The 22,380-nt window shown below is 46.5% G+C and overlaps 1 protein-coding gene across 1 annotated transcript in view; it reads left to right on the top strand.

Annotated features, from left to right (window-relative positions):
* LOC119463878 (uncharacterized) overlaps positions 1–22,380 on the top strand; it is a 57,494-nt gene that overhangs the window by 14,103 nt on the left and 21,011 nt on the right. The window contains exons 3-4 of the mRNA XM_037724699.1: positions 2,481–2,644; positions 11,908–12,621. Coding sequence (XP_037580627.1) covers positions 2,481–2,644; positions 11,908–12,621 — 878 coding nt within the window. The remainder of the gene's footprint in view (positions 1–2,480; positions 2,645–11,907; positions 12,622–22,380) is intronic.

The raw sequence follows: 22,380 nt of genomic DNA, 5'->3' as shown, positions 1-22,380 counted from the left end.
AGGCGATGTGGGACGACAATAATAAGAGTGACGTGACGGTTCTAATGGCGAGAGCTGCTGTGACTGAGCGCTCGAGGTGGCGTAGTGAGCAAGGACGGCTGCCCGCAAGTCGTTGTAGAAGTCGGGGCCGGGGGGTGGCAGCCGGAGCGTGAAATGTAGTTGATACAGAAGTGGCCGTCCAGCTGGGTGAGCCAGATGTCCGGCATGTCAGTGTAGAATTCCCGGGCACCCTACAACCGCAGACCACGCGACGGACCGCGTGAGGCGTGTGGCCTCATGCTGCCGGACCGCATGAGGCCACGTCACGCTCGTCTTGGTAGAGTCGCTGCGGTTGGCATGGTTGGGCTCGGTCGTTCCGATCACCAATTTGTGGGAGGTGGCGCGAAGAGGTAGCGGCCGTGGCCACCGTTTATTTAGAGCGGCCAGCCATAGTGCTGCGGGATCTTGGAAGCCGCTCACGTCGAGAGTGCTAGCGTGTTCTTTTTCTCGTGCTACATGCGCGTGAGCAGTCTTCTTCTTCACCGGCTCTGGAGGCGACAATCGCGCCGCTAGAAAAATGGTTCTATAGAAGTTCTGAGAATGAAATCCTGCATTGATGGAGCCAAAATCTATTTCTTCATGCCTGTCGAAATCACGCATGGGTAAATAAAACACTTGAAATCCTGAACTCGGGAATTAACGTTTGTTTTGTTATTACGGCTTGAGATCAAGATGTTTTTTTTTGTATTTATGTCCTGAATTAAGTTTACTTCTACACACTAAAACGCGCTCAATGGCGCTCCTCAATGCTTTCCGAAAAGGGCTACAGGTTTGTGCCGTGTGAATTTGAGAACCAATCATTTGATTGTGCCTATAGGCAACGGGCGGCCGTCGTAACGCGCCGGCCATGTGCTGGAGAACAGCGCCTCGAACGGCAGCTGTCGGAGCACTGGCATGTGATGCAGACAATGGGACGAAGGCGTTCGCGGGGCTTCCGGTGATTTCGCACTGCGCGTTTCAAGGGCTGGCGTACCGGAAAACGCATTTTCGTGTGCTTACTTTTGAGAATGGTCGTTACTTGTACGAGGCAGATCACATTCGTAGCACCAGCTATAGTATATAAAGCAGAAAACGAGCGCAAATTGCGATGCAAATTCACCGCGCGAACAGCGCTCACCGCGGCAAGGCACGACGTGGAACTCCAGTAGTTATATTCCGGGTGTTCTTTTGCTTTGCGGGTTAACATTGTCGCGTATTTAAACATCGAACTCTCGCGGTGTCCCCAGCGCTTACAGTCGGTGCAAAAAGCGCCGGCGACCATGCGCTTCGCGTTTCACGTTTCATTTGCTGAGCACTGTACGTGCTGTTGCCTACAAACCACCCGTATATCGTACATTCTTCCCGCCTGAAAATAAACTCGATCCCGCGATGAAAAACGATTTAATTGAGTGTCCTAACCGTCTTCAGTCATGTTTCAGTAACTGTTCGTGCACTCAAAAACGCAGCATGTTTCATCAGATTTGGATTCGCGTAGTATTTTGGTAACGCAAAACAGAAAGAAAAATGGCGGCACATACTAAATCGACGTAGCTGGCGGCAGCGCCTGCTGCGCCCGGTCCGGCCGTCACATGCCATTACATTCGAGGCGCCACCGCATGCAGGCGCCACCTGTTCAAACTCATCCCGCGCCCGGTGCCTATAGCGTTATTGACAAAAAAAAATAGGAAATCAAATATTTTTTCTATCTAATTTACACAAAAAATATGCAACAATTTAAACGAGGAACCTATTCTTTGGGACCAACTTTTTCTGTAACGAGCGGTTTGATTACGATGCTTACAACATCATATTATCTGTGCCACCCTACATCACGTTCTCTTTCAGTGCCGCAGGATGTAAACGCACACAATGCGGGAAAATTGCACGCGAAAATCACTGCATGGAAAACGAAGTCAACAACACAAAACGCATTTGAAGTAATCCTTGACAATTTTAATGTAAGCAAATAGCATGAAATAATTGAATGAAAGAACAAACAAACAAACAAACGAACGAACGAACGACTCCACAAAGAATGAACGAACGTTTTCCTTGCAGTATCCGAGTACCAACCATCGACCGCCAACTAACCACTAAAACAGGCGAAAGAAACAAATAAAACTATTCGATTTAAGAAGGATGCCAGCTGATGAGTTGAACGTAAAAATTACCCGAAATTTGAACGAGGAAATTTTGCAGTCGGATGCCTTTCCTGCATTTACTAAAATATTCCAAAAGAAGGCAACTGACGAAAAGTACTAAGTAATATTAGAAGGAAACAAGACCACGAGGCTGCTTACATCACAGAGTGCGCAAAATTAGAGCATGTACACTCCCTTGCATATCAGCACCGTATTTGCGTAGTCTTCACTCGGCGTATTGTTTTCTCTGCTGGCGTAATAACGAAACTCACCCTGACACGGTGCAATATGTATATTGCTCTTTTTTGGGCGCTTTTACAGGATCCTGCACTACACCAACATCATGGACACGGTGGTCACACTCATAGTGCCTTTCATCTTGATCGTTATCATGAACTTCATGATCGGCCGTGCTCTGTACCTATTCAACGCACGTCGAAGGCTTCAGCGAGTCAACAGCGTACAAATGGACACTGCAGACGCTGGTAAGATTTCATCCTTTCCAGATTAGATAGATAGATAGATAGATAGATAGATAGATAGATAGATAGATAGATAGATAGATAGATAGATAGATAGATAGATAGATAGATAGATAGATAGATAGATAGATAGATAGATAGATAGATAGATAGATAGATAGATAGATAGATAGATAGATAGATAGATAGATAGATAGATAGATAGATAGGCAGGCAGGCAGGCAGGCAGCAGGCAGGCAGGCAGGCCATGAGGTAACCAAAAGAGAATTGAGTTAGCTAGCATGCATGCGGGAGAGAGAAAAGAATCTAAAGGAAAATAAAAAAAGACGTGCATAGAGAAACTTAAGTCACTAAACAAATATCTGAGGCAGCAGGCATCACTCTCATCACAACTTGACGAAAATATGTCTACATCGGATGTATGGAACTAGCACATCAACTGTCACAGCGGATCAACCGCAACTGTTGGCAAATCATTTTACATCGAACTTCTTGTGCTGAACTGCTTTCACGAACAGTCACCGATATTCACTGCTTCCTCATTAAAAGGTATGTGTTCTGCTTGCACTACTTAAGTCTGATCCTGTATATTGTCCCTTGCTCGCGGTCCGGTTGGATGAAACCTTACCAGGGCCTGCAAGCACTACTTACACAGTACACACCTATTGCCTCTGAGTGCTCTGCAGTCAGCAGATACAATTCAGGTTGGCTATTCTTTCGTCTTAGCCACAGGTGCCAAAGGTAAGGCTCTCGGCTATTCTAGAAATAACACAATGCCCAACTGGACCGCGAGCAAGGGACAATATACAGGATCAGACTTAAGTAGTGCAAGCAGAACACATACCTTTTAATGAGGAAGCAGTGAATATCGGTGAGTGTTCGTGAAAGTAGTTCAGCACAAGAAGTTCTATGTAAAATGACCTGCCAACAGTTGCAGTTGATCCGCTGTGTCCGTTCTCGTGAGTGGAATCGAAGTGCATCTCCCGAGGTCGTGGCCAAAACGGGCAGCTTCGTCGATGTGAACGTTACCAAACAGCAGTGTCTCCAGCTGCCTTTTACAGAATGCATACATCTTGTCAAAACTATAGCTGGGGTGATAAAACTAGAAAATTTGATAGTGCATGCTGGAATCAGCTTGAGCAAGACAGGGTTAATTAGAGATCGTAGGGAGAGGCCTTCGTCCTGCAGTGGACACAATTATGGGCTGACGATGATGATAATGATAATGATGATGATGTATCTTGTCATATCATGTGATGACGGTATTATCACAGCAATACTATGTTCCCGATCTACTCGATGGCGTGACTGTCTTATCTACTATATCATTTGTTCATAAGAGTCGCTGCGCATTGAATTTTGAAGGTTTCAGAGGAATGCCCTTGATCCCCTCTCCAGACACACCCACACAAACAAACGAAAAATTATACTGCGTAAAAAGGTCGCCTGGAGAATATATTCTAGGATTGCATTATTTCCCACACCACACAAAAATGAAAGAAATATGCCCAGCCTTTCACGTATAGTCTTGACCTTTCTGTCGGTTTTCCATTTTCATTATCTTTTCGCGGCCATTCTGCAGCGCCCAACCGGGTACAAACGCACCCTATGAGCTACCCGAATAAGAAAATATAGCTGGTGAATGCTCGTGTCCGTGGTATTGACCAGTTATCAGGAGATTGAAGAAGTTCAAATGTCACGTTACACTTGAGTGAGTGAGGGAAATAACTTTTATTGGAGGTCCGGCGCGGACGCGAGCTCGTCGCGCACCCGGGTAGTCCCACGTCGGGACCAGCAGGGCTAGCCCACCGGCCCGGTCGCGTATTTCCATTCGCTAGTAGGTACAGCGATTGACCGCTGGCGCCACGCTGCGCCGCTCACGCGTACCATGTTTCGAGCCACCGCCGTTGGAACGGAGGAGGCGTTGACGGAGAAAACGCTGGGCTGGTGGTGACTTAGCCTGCTGTTGGGATCGGTGGTATTATAAACGCATCACTGTTTTGATGATCCAAATATAATCTCACTATCAGAGAGGGAGCAGTCTACCTGACTGGAGCAGTACTTTTTTATTTGGGGTGTTGCGGAGCGCAGCGTAGCAACACCCCAACGACCGCCGCTCCCTCGCGCGTCCCTCGCCCCCTTTCACTCGCACATACAGCGTTCGGCGGCGCGCGGCGACGATTTCATCTCCATTGACGTCATACGGAACCTCACGGCGACGCCGACGCCGACGGCAGAAATCTGCTTTTGAGTGTCCATATAATTGCTATCGCAATAAAATGTAGCCAGAGCGGGTTTCGAACCCGCGCACGCAAAATCTCGAAGCGAGTGCCGTAACCACTCAGCCATACAGGCACGCTTCCAAGGGTTGCATTCGTGCAAACCATATCATTGCGTTCGAGCGCCCTCAGTGAACGGAACCACCTAGAAACGCGGTACGTGCGAGCGGCGCAGCGTGGCGCCAGCGGTGAAACGCTGTACCTACTAGCAAATGTAGTGTTGCGGCCCGGTCGCGGGCACACCGGACAGCCAGGATTTGCTTGTCTAGAGCAGGGCTATGCAGAACCGAGTCCCACTCCTCCTTGCTGAACTTGGGGTATCTCGACCCGCACTCCCAGAGCATGTGTGCTAGAGTGGAGGTCTGCCCGCAGGACGGGCAGGCGTCGTCGGGATATACGGCAGGGTAAAGTTCGTGTAGAACAGCCTGAAACAGATATGTGCCGGTCTGTAAATGTCTAAGAGAAACAGCTTGCGCCCTATTCAATTTGGGGTGAGGGGGTGGAAACACCCTTCTAGATATGTAGAAGAATTTTGTAACCTCGTTGGGAGTAGCGGGAGCATCGCTGTGGCCGTAGGGGGGAGTACTGTCGGCTCTCTTTACAGAGGAAGCGCGGTGGGTTAGGTCGCACGCAGCCTCGTGAGCAGACTCATTGAGGTTCGGGGGAGCACCCTCAACCGACCCTACGTAAGCGGGAAACCCGAGAACCGAATGATGCGTCAGAGCATCCGGACTGGAGACGCTAAGAAGACGAGCAGCTTGCTCGGCGATGCGACCCTTCAGAACAGCCCTAACTGCCGTTTGGAATCACTATAGATCTCTGACCCACGATCGTCTAGCAGGGCGAGGTGATGGTTGCTTGCTCGGCGACTTCGGGGTCTGAAGTGCGAATTGAAGCGCTATTGGAAATCTTGCCACTGGAGTCGACCACGACGACGGCAAAGGTCTTCCCATGGCTGTACTCCGCGGCGTCGACGAAGCTTGCACTGATGCCTTGTTGCTTGATCTGTTTGAAAATTGCTACTGCTCTTGCCTTGCGTCTGCCCTCTTTGTGGACGGGATGGACGTTTCGGGGTATGGGGGCCACTTCGAACTTGTCTCGAAGGCACCTAGGGATCGGGGTACTGACCCTTGATGATACCGCAGGAGGGTAACCCAGCTCTTCGAGGATACGTTTACCTGCCGCTGTGGTGGTCAGGCAAGCGAGTTGCGCGCGTTCTTGAGCTTCGGCAATCTCCTCGGCGGTGTTGTGTACCCTCAGCTTGAGGAGATCTTCAGTATGGGTCCTAATGGGTACCCGAGAGCCCTTTTGACTACTTTGCGGATGAGAGCGCTTAGCTTGTCTCGCTCCGCTCCGGGCCGTTGTGCATAAAAATCGCGTACGTGAAGTGGCATAATACGAAGGCGTTGATCAGGCTGAGGAGACTAGCTTCCTTCATGCCTCGGTGTCTGTTTGCGATTCTGCGAACGAGGCGGAAAGCGTTGTCCGTCTTTGCGATGATCTTGCGGAGAGCCGTTCTGTTCCCGCCGTTGAATTCGAGAAGCATGCCCAGGACCCGAATGACGTCGACCCTGGGTATCACCCGTCCGTCACAATTGTGAAGACTGATGCTGCTTTCGGAGACTGGCTTCCAATCTTTGGGTCTGCCTCCCTTCTCTTTTCTGTAAAGCAGAAGCTCCGAGTTGGCGGGGGAGCACTGAAGTCCGGTGGGGCGGAGATACTCCTCGATCCCGTCGATCGCCTCTTGCATGGCTTCTTCGACTCTGCCTTCGCAGCCCACGGCGCACCAAATGGTAATGTCGTCGGCGTAGATAGTGTGCTTGATGTCTTCGACGCGTGTCAACCTCTCGGAAAGACCAATCATACAGACGTTAAATGGTGTGGGGGAGATTACGGCGCCCTGAGGAGTGCCCCGTCCTCCTAGGGGCACATCTTCGGAGCGGAAATCTCCAATACCAAGGTTTGCGTTCCTGTCCATTAGAAAAGAGCTACCGTAGCTGTGCAATCTGGAACCAAGACCCAGGTCCGAAATGGTCTTGACAATGAAGGCGTGGAGCACGTTGTCGAAATCTTTCTCGAGGTCCAGACCGAGCACAGCCTTGGCGTCTCTGGAACGGACGTCCATGATCTGATGCTTGATTAGTTTCGTGGCATCCTGCGTCGAGAGTCCATCGCGGAAGCCGATCGTGTTGTACGTGTAAACCTCGTTGTCTTCGGGGTACCCGTTGAGCATGTCGAGAAGGACGCGCGCCATGACCTTGCCGACGCAGGAGGTTAGAGAAAATGGCCTGAGGTGCTCGATGTTCGGGGCCTTGCCGGGCTTGGGAATGAGCACCGTGCAGGTCGTCTTCCATTCTGCAGGAACCACGCCGCTCTTCCAGGACTCGATGATCTTGTCGGTCAGAAAGACGATCGACGTGTCGTTGAGGTTTCTCAACAGTCTGTTGGGGACTCCGTCCGGACGAGGCGCCGACTTGCGGTTGAGCGCGAAGATGGCCTGTCTGACCTCGGCAACGGAGAAGTCTTTGTCCAGCTCGGGGCGAGGAGGGCCTCGGTAGTCCGGGAGTTGGGTCGCCGGATCTCCGTCGCGCCCGACCGGCAGCGCTTCTGGATCAGTTTGGAGACCAGTACGTCGACCGTGTGAGACCCGGTGGCTTCGTGAAGGGCCCGGGACAACGTATGCTTCGGATTTGACTTGGAGTCGTTACACTTCAGTACGCGTAATTCGGCAGTATCAAATTTCGTGGAAGCTTTGAGGCACTGTTCAAGATATAAGTTTCACGGAAACCCACAACTAGGAGAAAGTTTCAAGAAAAAAAAAGTTTGTCAAATAACTAAAACAAAAAAAAAAAGAATCGAAAGGTCGCCAAGCCACGTCGGCACATAATAGAGATTCTTCGGAATGAAAGCTGCGATGCGGAAGAAAACTTCCGGCTCGAGGATCAAATCCAGCCCTACACGGTCTGGTTCGAAATTGCACGCATGCACGACGCTAAATCCCATTACGGTGGCCACTGCAGTCTTCGGAGCAGGGCAATCGATTTTGCTTCGGCAACTCTTCTTTTCTGCTTCCTTTATCTCTTTTCTTTGTGGCGTATTGCTGATTTTGTGTGCATATGCATGGTCTCCCTTTCTTAGAAAACAACAGACATGACATGGCCCACAAGAACTTCATGCATAAAGTGATGTAACACGTGCAATTTTAGCGTTGACTGAGCGCATTTGCTGAGGGCGCCCTTACGCGCTTCAGTAAATTCAACAAGAGCACGTCGCCGTCATTTTGAGGCTTCGGTGTAGTTGCCCTCAATCTTCGTGGTTTCAGATCATGCAATTTGCTCCAGGTAGCTCTACTAAAAATATATTCCACGGTTTTCACGTGCCAGAACCACGGTTCGAGTATGAGGCACACCGTGGGAAAGGATTCCGCATTGATTCTTACTACCTGGGTTTCTTTAACATTGTTTAAACAGCTGCATTCTGACCCCTTGCCTATCGGAATGCAGCCGCCGCAGCCGGGATCGAACCATCGACGTCGAGCTCAGCGGCGCTACACCATAGCCACTGAGTTATCATGGCGGGTTTCAGACAGCAAATGTGACGTCAAGAGATTGGAATAACAACATATTGGAATAGTTTTACGTTATAGGGTCCCTGGATGACCAGTCTGTTCTTGCCCTCCACTACGGCGTGCCTCATAATCAGAACTGGTTTTGGCCCGTAAAACCCCAGAAAGCCGACGAAGTAATGTCCGCAGGGCACCTGACAGACCAGTCAAACGGGGCCGTCTCCGACACCGATAGAGCGCGCACTACTATAGTCCGTCGTCTTCCTCCTCCTACAATTCACCGGGTCGGTGCCTATAATCTCCAGTACAATATATATATATATATATATATATATATATATTGTCACGAGCCTCGAGAAGTAGTCCTGAAGGTTTAATAAACGTAGAGCAGCTGGCTCTTGGAAGACGCGACCGTCGGGGCTGGCTCGAGCAGAAAAGGAGCGCGCGGTCTTCTTTCTTCTCTCTTGGGCTCGACCCACTCTTGCCCTCGACCCACTACCTACAAGTGGCAATATATATATATATATATATATATATATATATATATATATATATATATATATATATTCATGACAAGAAGTATTTCTTCGGATCCGGTGTTGAATAAATTGAAAGAAGTGCAGGCGCACGTAGAAAGACACATTTTAATTTAGACGTTGCGGCTGGGGTCCGACTCTTGATGAAGGCCGGACCCCGGCTGAGCCGTCTACATTAAAATGTCTTTTTTATGTTTTTCTACATGCTCCTGCACTTCTTTTAATTTATGTATATATATATACATATATATATATATATATATATATATATATATATATATATATATATATAGCACGAAAATGATATTTTGAAATACGGCTTGATGAAAACTATTGAACACAATGTATTACGCGATGCTACACAATTCGGTAAAGGTGGTCCAAGGCATTAATGGTTACTAATATAAGTATAAACAGTTAATACATACAGATATGCGTGTATGTTGGCACGTTTGGTGCTTCTGGGTGAAAAACACCGCATATCCATGAAGTGAATGATGATGAGAGGGCGAAGCACTGGGGGATCATTTGGGTAACCGTGAAACCCCCGTATATATATATATATATACTGTACACGTGTACAGTATATACAGCGCTTATATAGCCTTTGTGCGCCGCAGCGCCCCTAGCGGACTCCATGCAAACCAGAGCTACGGACAACGGGCGACAAGGGAGGGACAAGGCTCGGCCCTTAGGTGCTTCTCCCCTAAAACAGAATTCGCTGTATTGCAACATAGGTGGTGCATAATTTTTGTGCATGCGGATGATTTGGCTGGCTTTTAGTGCCTGGCTAACCTTATCGGGTGATACAAAGAAGTAACAGTGCTAGAAAGAAAAAAAAGAACAGCAGGAGGATGTCGTGGCATAATACTTTCATCACCTCATGTGAGAATACGTAAGTGTAAATATATTATAGGAAAAACAGTGTCGCAAGGCGCTAACGTCCATCGAGGACTGGATCCTGACCATGAGCTAACGTGAAAAAGATATTGGATTCGCAGTTTCGCGTGCGAAGCTTAAATAGGAAGCAACACCTATATGCAAGACCCCACTCCTTACCCTCCGCTGAGCTGTGCTCCCTAAAGGGCTGCAGAAGATAACGCCAACCTTTCTCTTCTTTATGAAGAACCACTTCTTTCTCTCTAAACAGACATAAGGCCATCACTTCATTGATTGATACCGTATACAAATAGGAAGATGGCACATAGAGACTAGAGAATAGACAGCGCACAAACGCGCGCGTGCGCACACACACGCACGCACACACACATTTACACGCATAGACACACATTTCAAATCAGGCCGACACGAGGCAGAAGAGCGTTTTTCTTTAGAACGGGCACAACTACTGGGGGTGAAGTTGTTTAAATACGTCATGCTGTTTCTCTTTAATCGTCGCACTGTTAACTTCTGTATAGCCATGCACCCTGCTGCTAAAGTATTAGCCATTCATAAGGTAACTAGGCCAGCGTACGGGACCGGGCTAGTCAGCGATCCATAGAGCCTTCACAGCGCGGAAACCAGACAAAGGTGTGCGACTAAAAGAGGATGCTCAGAAAGTGCAAGAAGTCTAGTGTGTTGCACTTGACTCGAGTAACAAGCGAATAAGAAAGGCATGTTTCGCTCACAAGAAACACACACAATCACTTTATTTAGCGTTATTCTGGTAGAAAAAAAATCCGGATCCACCGCACTGTGGGAATCGATGTTAAGCAAAGCTTTGTATGCTGTTTGTTTTGGTTGACGATATTTAATGGTGATGCTAGCTGGCGGCGAATCTGTAATTAATTCAGCGTTTAGACCAATACGAGAGTAGTGAGCTGATGTTAAATGTTACCTTGCGTGCACCACTGCTGTTTGTCTGCGTAGTTCACGGAACACACAGGGAGACGTGTTTGCTTGAGGCGTTGTTTCTGCGTCATTGTTCATAATCTATGAGAGAGTTGAGCATTGTCATTGCCTCACATGGCAATTCGCATCGGGGCAGAAGCGGTAAACTTCAATTGGATTATGGGGCTGCACGCAATTCAATTATTAAAATTGTATGTATACATTGTATGCATATATTCGCGGTCGGGGCCACGTTCCGCTGCCTGGCGAAGACGCTCCTGCTCCGCGCCACGCTCCTTTCGAGCCTAGGTGTCTTCGACGCTGAGTGCATGCTTTGGAGCCATTTGCTGGCGCGTGTTTACGTGCTCCTTCTGCGTACGTGGCTAGCACGCTGTTGAGACGCCAGCTCCAAGAGCTCTCTTCAGGCTATGGACGATTGTAATGCTTACACTATCAGAGCCCAGCATCTGCATTTTTGTCGCATAGGAAATCAAGCACAGCACGTGCCATACGCACAAACTGTGAAACGCTTCCGCGGCTGCGCCGGCCGGGATGCGCGGAGGCGAGCGCCATCTGGTGTTGTTGCAAGAAACTCAGCCGAAGTCGCGTCAAGACCATCACCACAGCAACAGTACCCGGAAAGTCGGGAGAAGAGGCAAATAAAGCTTCGCTTTAAAATGCAAACCAATAAACAAAAAGGAGCACCACAGCAGATTGACGGGTTTCATGCCATTTGGCTTGGCTTTGGAGAAAGAGCAGTTCACATAATACGAGTGCATTACATCACTCAGAGTTTGGAACAAAGTTTTGTAGGCATACTTAGCTCTATGAACATATAAAAAATAATGCATATAGTAACAGGAGCATAAAGAAAATTAAATTTTACCGCTGCACATGTATCTGATCCTCTGTTTTGTGTATTACAAAAATGCCAAGAAATACCCGGATGTGTTTATTGTCGAGAACTATGGTATAACACTGTTACATTCGAATAATTGTGGACAAGATGCTTTGTTTTCATCTCACATGGCCGTATACCCGTATCCTTCCTCGCAGACAACCGCAACACTTCGACAGGCTGCTCGCCAACGGCGAGCAACAAGGCCATTCCCACCACGGTGTCCGCCAACGGCTGCACGCAGGTCCACCACCAGTACCCCGAGCGGCTGCTCATGAACCCCAGCCAGATCAGCGTGTCCCGCATGCTGTTCCTTGTGTGCACCGTCTTCATCATCCTCAATTTGCCCAGCTACGTCGTTCGCATACACGTCTTCGTGTTGTCCATAAGCAACCAGCCCGTGCCGGACTACGTGTTGCTGCTGCAGCGTTACTTTATGCTGCTCTACTACACAAACTTCGCCGTCAACTTCATCCTCTACAACCTGGGCAGCCGCATCTTCCGGCGCATGATGAAGCAGTACGTGGCGAGAAAGTGGCGCACCCTGAGCTCGCTTTGCCGCTCCTCGGACGGCTTTGAGACCAGCGGCGGCGTCGGCGACGTCGGCGTGGGCTCGTTAAAGCCCCACAACCAGCACAACGCGGTGGGCCGGCACAAGGCGGACGCCGAAGACTTGATGCGGGGACCTGGGACGAGGTGGCTGCTGGCCTGCGGCCGAGGCCGGCGACCGCGAAACCCGTCCCGATACACAGCGATCCTCGAAGACACACCTGCTCGAGGCGCACCGCTGCTGCTACCGGTTTCCGGTGGCCAAGTCGAGCTCCGACGGCAGCTTCGGCTTTGGACCGAGGGAGTGCCGACACGGCGACAAGGTAGGAAAGCCAGACAACCAGTTGGTTTCCTTTATCAGTTTTATCTTTGCTATGAATAGCTATGGATGACGTGGGTTGTAAAACTCGATGGTGTATAACTTGAACAACAAAGAGAAATGTTTATAGAAAGATGGAGAGAGAGCCTTCCTTTCATAACTACTCAAACTTCATCTCCAAAACGTTCTCAGCACAATATAACCGCGCGTTCGTGTGCGTTTCTCTGTGGTCCCTGTACACAACACAGTGAAACATTTTTTGAAGATGACTGGTAAACAAGCCCAACATTCAATTTTTCTAACTCTAGCTTAATTTGAGTTGTCGCTGTCGGAGTTCAGCTGGGTGCCCAGTAATTGTGCTGAATGCATTTCGCTGTGCCCATCTAAGTTACGAGTCCTATGGGCCAGCAGAAATGGCCATATAGTCAGCGCGGATTTCTCGATGCGGTGGAATGATCAATTTATCTCCTAAGTGCAGGTAAATGAGGGTGGGATGTTTGGACGAGTTTAAAATTGTTTAAACAAAGGAGTACTCCTGGGCATTTCCAATAAGTATGGATTGCGCTGGGGGTACAAGCCGCATACTTGAGACGGCTATTTGCGCAGTATATTCCCAGTGGGATGTTGGATACCATCGTTGAGTGAAGGCCGCGAGGTCAAAGAGAGATAGTTCCGGCTCGCTACCCTGTACGAGAGGAAAGGTCAAGCAGACATAAGCAGACAGAGAAAAGCCCAGATGAAGTGAACCATAGACCTTGGACGAAGTTTGCGCGAAATGAAGGCAAACGGACAGCATTCAAAGATGAGTCTTGTCATACAGCCGACATACATAGGCAGGCGCAGACAATACACAGCGTGTACCATGGCGAAGTTTGTTAAGGGAAGTTTTTGCTGCCCCGCAGGAGCCTTTATCAGCATTTTTGTTAACTAGCATGGCTCCCGCGGAGATGAGACGTTTTTGAAGACATTTTAACTCTGCCGGCGCTGTGTCTTCTAACCACTATGATCTCCAACAAGGCGGGAAGCGGTCGGACGCTTGACTTCGCCGTGAGGCTAGAGTTCGAAGAACGAGCAATAGTAAAGGTTTATTTGCAGCAGGACTTCTTCTTGGCTTGTCGGTTTATACTAAAACTCATAACCGTGGAGTTATGATAAAGAACACAAGAAACGTAACAAGACGGACGTTACAGTTATGACTCCTTTATTCAGGGAAAAAAGACAGCTTAATAAGTGCACGTACAAAGGATCATTCTCCGACCTATAGGCAGTCTATTACGATAACACGTAGTAAATGAGAAATTGTATTATGTCACAAGAAATTGATTGACTGCCATTATGTTGCCGCATGATAATTTGTACGTGTACTTGTACTGAATCCTTCCTTCCGAAATAAAGTATTCTTAAGTTTACCGTTTTTCCCTCGCACCTTCCTTGTGCCCTATCTCTTAACGCTACAGTTATTGTTTTAAGCTTATTTTCAGATATTATGTCCAGCGAGTGGAGCCCAATACGCTGGATGTTAACTTAGATGAAATTCAACAGCTGCAGTCATTATCCAATTTAAAAACTTGCTGCCCTCAGTATCAACTAAAACTACAAGAGCGTTACAAACAGCCAAATCAGTTGATTTAGAGAACCAATTCCCGTGCTCCGTTATTTAGGTTAACATGGCAACCACTTTATTTTTCAAAAATTACTATGTGGAAACTTCTCCGTGTGCGGCGCAATGTTTCCCCTGGCAAACCAAATAAAAACGTGTGATTAACTCAGCTCTTCGAAAGCCTGTCGTTCCATCAGTCTTCAAAGCAATCTCATTCAGTCGTAGAATAAAATGGGGGTAATTAGTTTTCTAAATGAGCCCACAGAGAAAGAAAAGTTTATTATCATGACACACAACCGCTGGCAGCATACACGTATGTTCACATTTCGTACTGAATCTAAGCCATTGTTTTTGATCTTAGTCGAAGTCCATTCGGGTACAACAGCGCATTATTTTATGCTTTCAAGGTTGCGTGTTTAATAATTGGTACAAGAATTCAAAAAGAAAGCTTCACTATTGTGCCTCAATTCGAGAAATGTAAGCGCGAATGCTGTTCTTAGAACATACCATTATTAATCTAGAAAGTGACAGCGGGTATCATTCAGCACTGCCAGCAGCATTGTTCCGCTCTTCAGCAGGGGCTTTGAATGCAAGCCATGAGAAAGACGACTGCATGATTAGAACTGATGTAATGGGGCTAAATATCACCACGGTTCAATGTCGCAATCAAACAAACTTCATCAAATAATTTTTTACGGAGCAGTAATACTTGTCTCGTATAGAATAAAAATTCCAAACGCGCGCCGCTCTTTGCTGAAATTATTTGTTTGTTTGGCTTTCAGGTGGGACCATGGAGCTTTTCCTTAGACACTTCTTCAAGTGTTCTTAGCATTTCAAGCAAATGGGATCGCACTACAATGTTCGACTAGAAGAAAATACACCTGGAGGTCATGGACCCCTAAAATTTCCGAATCAGAACACATACAGCAAAGCGAGGCCAAAGAACTCTATGATGTGCTGGTTCATTCTTCACAAGATGCTAAGGACAGTGTGTTGCAGCGCGCCACAAACTGTTGCCACGTTGGCTAAACGAAGGAAATATTAAGGTGAAATCACTCCGTCATGCGTGAGTCTCAAACCTATCTGTGTTGTGTACAGCGTGTCGTACGCAGTGCGTGTTTTAGCGAACTTTCAGTGAACAGAAATTGTCATAAAAAGCAATGCTCACTGTACGTGTTTAATGTGTTCGCGTGGTGACAACCTTCATAATCAGGGTCATGTATATACTGTTTCATTTACTGGAACTGATTGCCTTTCACCTGATTGTTACATGCTTTGCTCATGATAGTTTCAGGATTCAGCGAAGGGAAAGTGTCTCAACGTTTACAATGGAGCAATTGCAGATTCTGCTATGTCTAGTGCTGTTTCTCGTGTGCTGTCACCGGCGTCCTTTCTCCATATTTACGTAACGCGTTCAGTGTCCTATATTGCACAAATGTATATTGATACGAGTGATCGCTTGCTGACTGTGTGGACGGCGTCAGAAGCGCGTTCATGTTAAAGAGCCCCGCAAAAAGATTGGTCATTGCAAACAGACAAGCGTGACGCCTACATCGCGTGGTGATCGTGCTTGCAAAGCATCAAGTGGCTAAACGGCACAGAAAACAGTTGAAATTTCATGCAGGAGCCTGCACGCCCTCCCTCTCGGGCAAGCACGATCCCAACAGAGTCAGTCTTACGCATGCATGTCTCTGCGTACGACGCATTTCCTGCGACGTAACCGTTATGGCACGCGTCTTCGGTGAACCATTTAGTACAGAAGGTGCAACACCGCAGCAGAGAATGAGCCACGCAGGTGAATAGGTACATAATATATAAATGAAAAATAAAAGAAATTGATAGCCCGAAAAAAAAGGAGGTGGTGCTAACAACGTAACCGTATCGTGTGCCCTCGGCTCCGGTATGGGGGTAGGCGGGGAAGAAAAGTCGCTTGTTGACGCTTGTCTAGACAAAAGGATAGTATCTCGGCATAGCAACATGAAATTTGAATTTTTCCTCGTGTATTATTATAACAACTTGGAAAAAAATGTTAATGTAAGACGGTACGTAGGTGGTGCTCTGTGTTTAAGCAAAACTTGCAAAACTTACAGGCTTTAAAAGCCTGTAAAGCCAGTACCCATGGTCTGAAAGCAGCCGTAATGGTCACAACAACGTAAAGTCGGTGAGTGTTGGTAAATAAGCAAGGCATATCGTAATGTACCTGGATATAGCTTTAGGTTTTTGTTGTCGCAAGCTTTTGTAACATACGCTCACAAATTCGTCGTTTCACTAGCCTTACTTACCCATCATCTCTGCATAGACGCACACGCTCGACTGTTCAAATGCTTGAGAAGGCGGTCTACTATCTAGAAATGCTTGACAAAATTTCTGTGCTAGACCTGAAACATGATATTATTATGTGATACGTTGTAATAACAATAGGTACACGTGCGAATATTCCAATGCGACTACAAATAAAAGAGCCTGGTCGTCTTGTGACAGCATGTATACCACGTAATTATCATACGTTCCGCCACAAAGCTGCCTGCAGAAAATAATTACTGCAAGAGAATGCTTAGGAATCGGTGCTAAAAGAATAGAAGATACACTCTGGGTGAGCTTAGGGTGTTGTGCTTCGCCTAGAAGAAAGATAAGGGGTGGCAGAGGCACCCATATAGAGAAATGCACAAATTCTTTTATGGTATACCGTTTATTGTAATGTATGAATGAATAATCATACCAGCCTCGGTACCTGCTTTACCATGTTGAACATATTTCTAATATTCCTTTGTAATTGTTGTTCCATGTTGTTGATGTTCATATTATTACGCTGCTTAGTGCTCGTGTGGGAACTCTTCCTCCTTGCCACCGTACCTTGTCTATACGAATTCCCCGACATGTCCTCGTAACGTTCGGCAAATGTTTGAAAGGTGAACTTTTCCGGAGGACGTTTTGTACCACGCAGAAATACAACATATATATTGTTGTAGTGGGAAGAGCCGGCATGACGTCCTTTGTATTGTTACCCGCCGTGGCAGCTTAGTGAATATAAGGCGTTGCGCTGCCGGGCTCGAGGTCACGTGTTCGCTCTCGGCCGCTGCGGCCGCATTTTGATGGGGGGCAAAATTAAAAAAATAAACGGTCATTTCCTCAGATATAGGAGCACGTTAAAGAACCGCAGATAGGCAAAATGACTCCGGAGTACCCCACCATGACATGCCTCGTAGCTAGGCCATGCTATCGATTGTGGATTTGTCACTTGAAGGCTAGGAATGTAATTTCTTATCGTTCAAAGTAGTGATGGCAAAGATGTGCATCTGATATGTAATGCAGGAAACCCGAAGAATGGTTCAGTGAACTCTCCTTTCTTTTCAGGAAGGCCTTCAGAAAACCAGAAAGTTATATGAAAAGCAGACCCCAGAAAAACACGGCTATCGCGGGTTACGATCGTTAAAGGCAACAAAATATAGCCATTCTACAGGGTGTTTCAGCGAACACTTTCAAAAATTCCTAAAGGTTGCCTGTGGCAGATAGCACAATTCTAGTTCATGAGCTGGTCTACTCGAAGAGGCGGACATTACTTGCACAAGAAATTGAAATGCATAATCAAATAATTAACAGAAATTCACTAATTAAGTTTTTGTTAATTAGTTGATTATGAATTTCAATTTTTCGTGCAAGTAATGTGCGCCTCTTCGAGTATACCAGCTCATTAACTAGAATCGGGCTATCTGCCACAGGTAACCTTAAATAAATTTTGAAAGTGTTCGCGGAAACACCCTGTATACGTCACCTACAATCGTCACCTACATACGCGGACTGATCTGCCTAATATACTGATGAATTGTTGCAAACTCCGGTCGCAAACGTTCGCTTTATTGTTCGACGTTGTTATGGCATTTTTCTTGATTACGTCCACTCTTACAAACGCATCGGATTTGTATCTCGGTGTGCGCCTCGAGGCTGCGTATTTAACAGTGGCCCACGTCAGGACGAATGCGTATTACTGTGAATGAAGATTTGCGGCTGCAGCCACGTGACCACAAGTACCGTGCCAGCAGCATGATTGTGTTTACTTCATATTCTATGAAAATGTGCGAAATCGAGTGTCAGCATGTTGCTTCACATGTGCTTCACATTTGTGTCTTCGAACTAGATGTCATTGTACCATCGGAGACGAGCGGCTCTTGTTGGACTGCTATTATTTCGCAGTGATAGATAATATTGAATCTTTCTTCAAGAGGGAATGGTGCTTTTCGCAGTCGTCGTTGGTGCCGCCAAATTGTTGGAAGACGCTGTACCCGTCTTCTCCCATCAGGGTTATGTATAGGTGACATCGATTCACACGTGTAATGTCGTCACAGTGTTCACCAAGTGTTCATCATGTACATCATAATGTGGCCATAAGGTCGCCACGAGTTTACTACAAGACACATGTATAATATTCTGACATGGTACTGCCACTATCGTGGCGACTGCATTGTCGATTGATTCAAGAGGGCGGGGTTTTCATTCCGTTACTGAATTGCAAAAGCAATCCGAGCACTGCCGTGCTGGCTTGAAAAATAGTGCAGTTACAGTTAGATCTGTGTGGTAGGTTCACTCTTTTTTATCGAGGCACACAAGCCGCGTGATTCTGGAAGTGTTGAGCCAATTCTAAACTGCATCTAAATGTGATTACAAAGGAAGCTGGGTTCGTACAGTGAAAAAAAAATGTGTGTGTGCTCGCGATAAGTAAATATAAAAGCCGAAATGTTCCAAGCATGTCCCCCGTACGCTTTATGGGTAGATAAGTGTGTTCTATGAAAGCCTAGCGTAACGCCGCCGCCACTCCCACGCGGCATTTCAGAGCGATCCAGGACGCCTCGAGTCAGTGCACAATTAGAAGTAATGCGAGCAATGGCAAACCTTTTATACAGAAATGAGACGTTTGCATTTTAATATACTACGCGGCTTATATCAGGACGTTCTTTGTCACAGTGCGTGTCTTAATAATGTCTGGAATCCACTACCGTTCATTTCTATCTTCTTATCATCGATGTTTCTATCCGGTACTTCCTGAAAAATATGCGGGCTCTGTGGCCCTTTCCGTACCATTTCCCAGCCTGCAGTTCTCTGTACATTTGCATACTTAGGGTGCAAAATGTGCATATCTTTGCACATTTCTGTCTTTTCTCTCTGTACATATGCATATATATTTTCTAGCCAAATAACATTATCGACAGTACTAATGTATACGGCATTTCGAGAAGCGAGCGCTTTGTACAAACTGATCGAAGAGGTAGGTGAGCTTCGTTTGCTATGTGCTTTTTTTTTTGTTACGAATGATTCTGGAAAAATGCTCGCGGAACATCGTCGTGAGCGAGCGCTCTTGTAGTAGACGATCTGTCAACGGCGGATTATATGGTCATCACACAAGAAGGCGACAAAGGCCATACTGAGGGAATTTCGTTGGGTGACTTACGTTCAAAAAGTTCAACATTTTATCGATTTAGAAATAAACAGAGCAGTTGTTGGCACCAATAGCTGGCGACGGCCACCCCTGTTTCCTTAGATTCTATTCACATTGTTATTCTTGCGTTAGGCGACACCTAAATAAGACACAAGAATGTGCTGCAGCACTAAAAGTAAAAGTCAATCCAAGAGTTTTCGTTGTAACAAAAGTCCGCGAATGTCTATGGTACGCAATTTTTCCAAGCAAGAATGAGGCACACACGATGCAGTAGACTCTATATTCGTCGGAAATGCCAGCGTCACCAAAGAAGCTCCAAAGAATTACGCGCGTACTTTGTGCGTATGTGTGTGTTTTCTTTTTTTTTTTTGTATGCATGTGTTTATATTCGTCGCATTCCTTTCCATCTTTATGTCGCCCCATACCCTTGGGTAGCGTTGAATCGGGCACCCTTTGGTAGCTAGTGTTAGGTACCATTGCGTAGCTAGTGTTGCGTATGGAACCGGATGTTCATATTCCGGTTAGCCTCCCTGCACTTCGCATCCCATTTCTCTCTCACGAGAATGTGCTTCAAATCTGTTGATAGTGACCCCATAGTACGAAGATTTATTGCCGGCGTTCCACTGTATGTAGCTATAACTGTAGTAGATAGTAACTCACGTTCATATCAGCTTGTACAAATGACTTCAACGATGTTCTTGCTAAATACTGAGGGTTAAAACGTCCATTAACCTATTTTTAATCATTTTATTGCGTCAATAAAGGCGATGTTTTGTTATATGTGCATAAATGGCAATGTCTTAAAGTGCCTTTTCTTGTGTTGCGTGTTTCCTGTACCCGACACGCACTCTTTTGAATAAGGAGAGAAAAATGAGCATTCGCCCATCATTCGAGTGAAACTCATGGAATCCCCTGTGCTCCCCATTTGTAGAATTCCTCCTTGTCTCGTCGATCAAACTGACGTCACTCCTAGGTGTCCGTGTCCGAGGTGCTCGGATAGGCGTATATATATATTAAAAACAAGGTACGACGGATTGCCCGGGATCAAAAGTTCAGCTCCGGTGCTTCACACTGTAAGCCGATTTACGACCTTCCGTTATGGACAGTTGGGCACCCTTAGGGGTTCAAACTGGTTTACAATGCATGTAGAGAGGTTGAGTATTGTTGCACGACATAGTCCATGGTTACTAGGCTAACATAAACTTAATAGCCGTTTAGTTACTCAATTCAGAGATAGTAAGAACAGGGAAGTTGAAGTCTGTGACGCGAACAGGGAAGTTGATCTAGTGACGCGCGAATGCATCGCTGTTTAATAGCGATGCCACGACAAGCGCCATTGTTGAGGTATCCGTCCCCAAAATGGGTTTTGGAATAGGTGTTTGTTTCAATGTGTACTGAACAGCACTGTCGCACACCGCGGTGCACATTTAAGTGAATCGTCACTGTATTTTGTAGGAACATCGGAGGACGGATATCGCGATGCATGGTGCTGACATGAAAATGTATCTAAAAAAAGACGTGGTTTCATAACTGGCCGCATCAATATAGCGAGAGTTACTTTTAAGCTAAGGTGTAAAATAAATTAAAACGTTATCAGTATGCCATTCAAAAGAGTAGCTAAACGATTATTGTGATTTGTCGCGCAAATTACTCTCGCTTCTTGAAGCAATCCACCTGGACAGGCGCGACTGTCCAGGTGGATTGGCACCGGTGCAAATTTTCTTTCAACTACAAAAGCACAAGCGGCATGTGAATATATGTCAAGGTGGATTGTTTAAAGGAACAAAGGAAATTTATTTGGCTTCACTGCTCATAAATGTATGTTGGAATGGTTATTTGTTGGAATGAATGAAGACTATGTCGATGTTTACGTAAACAAGAAAGACAGGACGGAAATTATTTTTAAATTCTGGCGTGTCTCCAGACAGAAAATACTTTGTTATAGGGAAGGCAGAGAGTCCGTGAACTGAGCTGTAGTGTGTCGTGACCTGCTACTCTGCACAGAAGAACGTTTTTGAACGTTACCTTACGGTAAACGCGGCTCAAATTATACTCCCACGTTACGATTGTTAAAAGTCAATGTACATGTATATATGTCTTGATATCTCGCATGGCTTCCCAGGCTTGTGAAGAGTGAAGAGGTAGTTTCCCAGCATGCTCGGCGAGTACTCGGAAACTATGTCAATATTGCAGGGTGTTTTGAGAGTGATATCATCTGTATGTGCCTCGCCTCATTCATGTATAATGAAAATAAAAGCTCATGTCCTGTTGGGACACTCCTTTTCTTTCTTTTTTGTGTGCGTGTGTAAACATCAACAGTCGTTAAATGCCGAGCGAGACCGAGCATTCAGGCGCCGATTTTTCGCTTCGCACTTCGTACTAAACGGAGCGTGGCACCACGGCGTTTCTAATATAATCAGGGGGGAAATGCATGCACTAATGTCCGAGCCGCCGAAACCTTGTACACGTTAATCAACCTTAAATTGTAGTGGCACAGCGTTATAATTTCTGTGGCGATTTAGGGGCAAATGTGAGAAAAAGCCATCAAGTCGTACCTCTTTGCGATCCCGGATCCTTGATTTAAACAGCGTTCACCGCAGTGCAAAGCGTTGTTCAGGTGCTCATTCGAAACGATTCATTCGCCTCTTCAAGGAGAGAAGTGAAACTGACGGTGGTCCGAAGCACACCACCATGAGTTGCTATATATACATTCCACGTGATCTACGTCTACC

This window comes from Dermacentor silvarum, chromosome 9 (genome assembly GCF_013339745.2).
Source record: "Dermacentor silvarum isolate Dsil-2018 chromosome 9, BIME_Dsil_1.4, whole genome shotgun sequence".
Classification (NCBI taxonomy): Eukaryota; Metazoa; Arthropoda; class Arachnida; order Ixodida; family Ixodidae; genus Dermacentor; species Dermacentor silvarum.
Note: the sequence above shows the minus strand (reverse complement) of the source record. Positions and strands in the feature narration are given on the sequence as shown.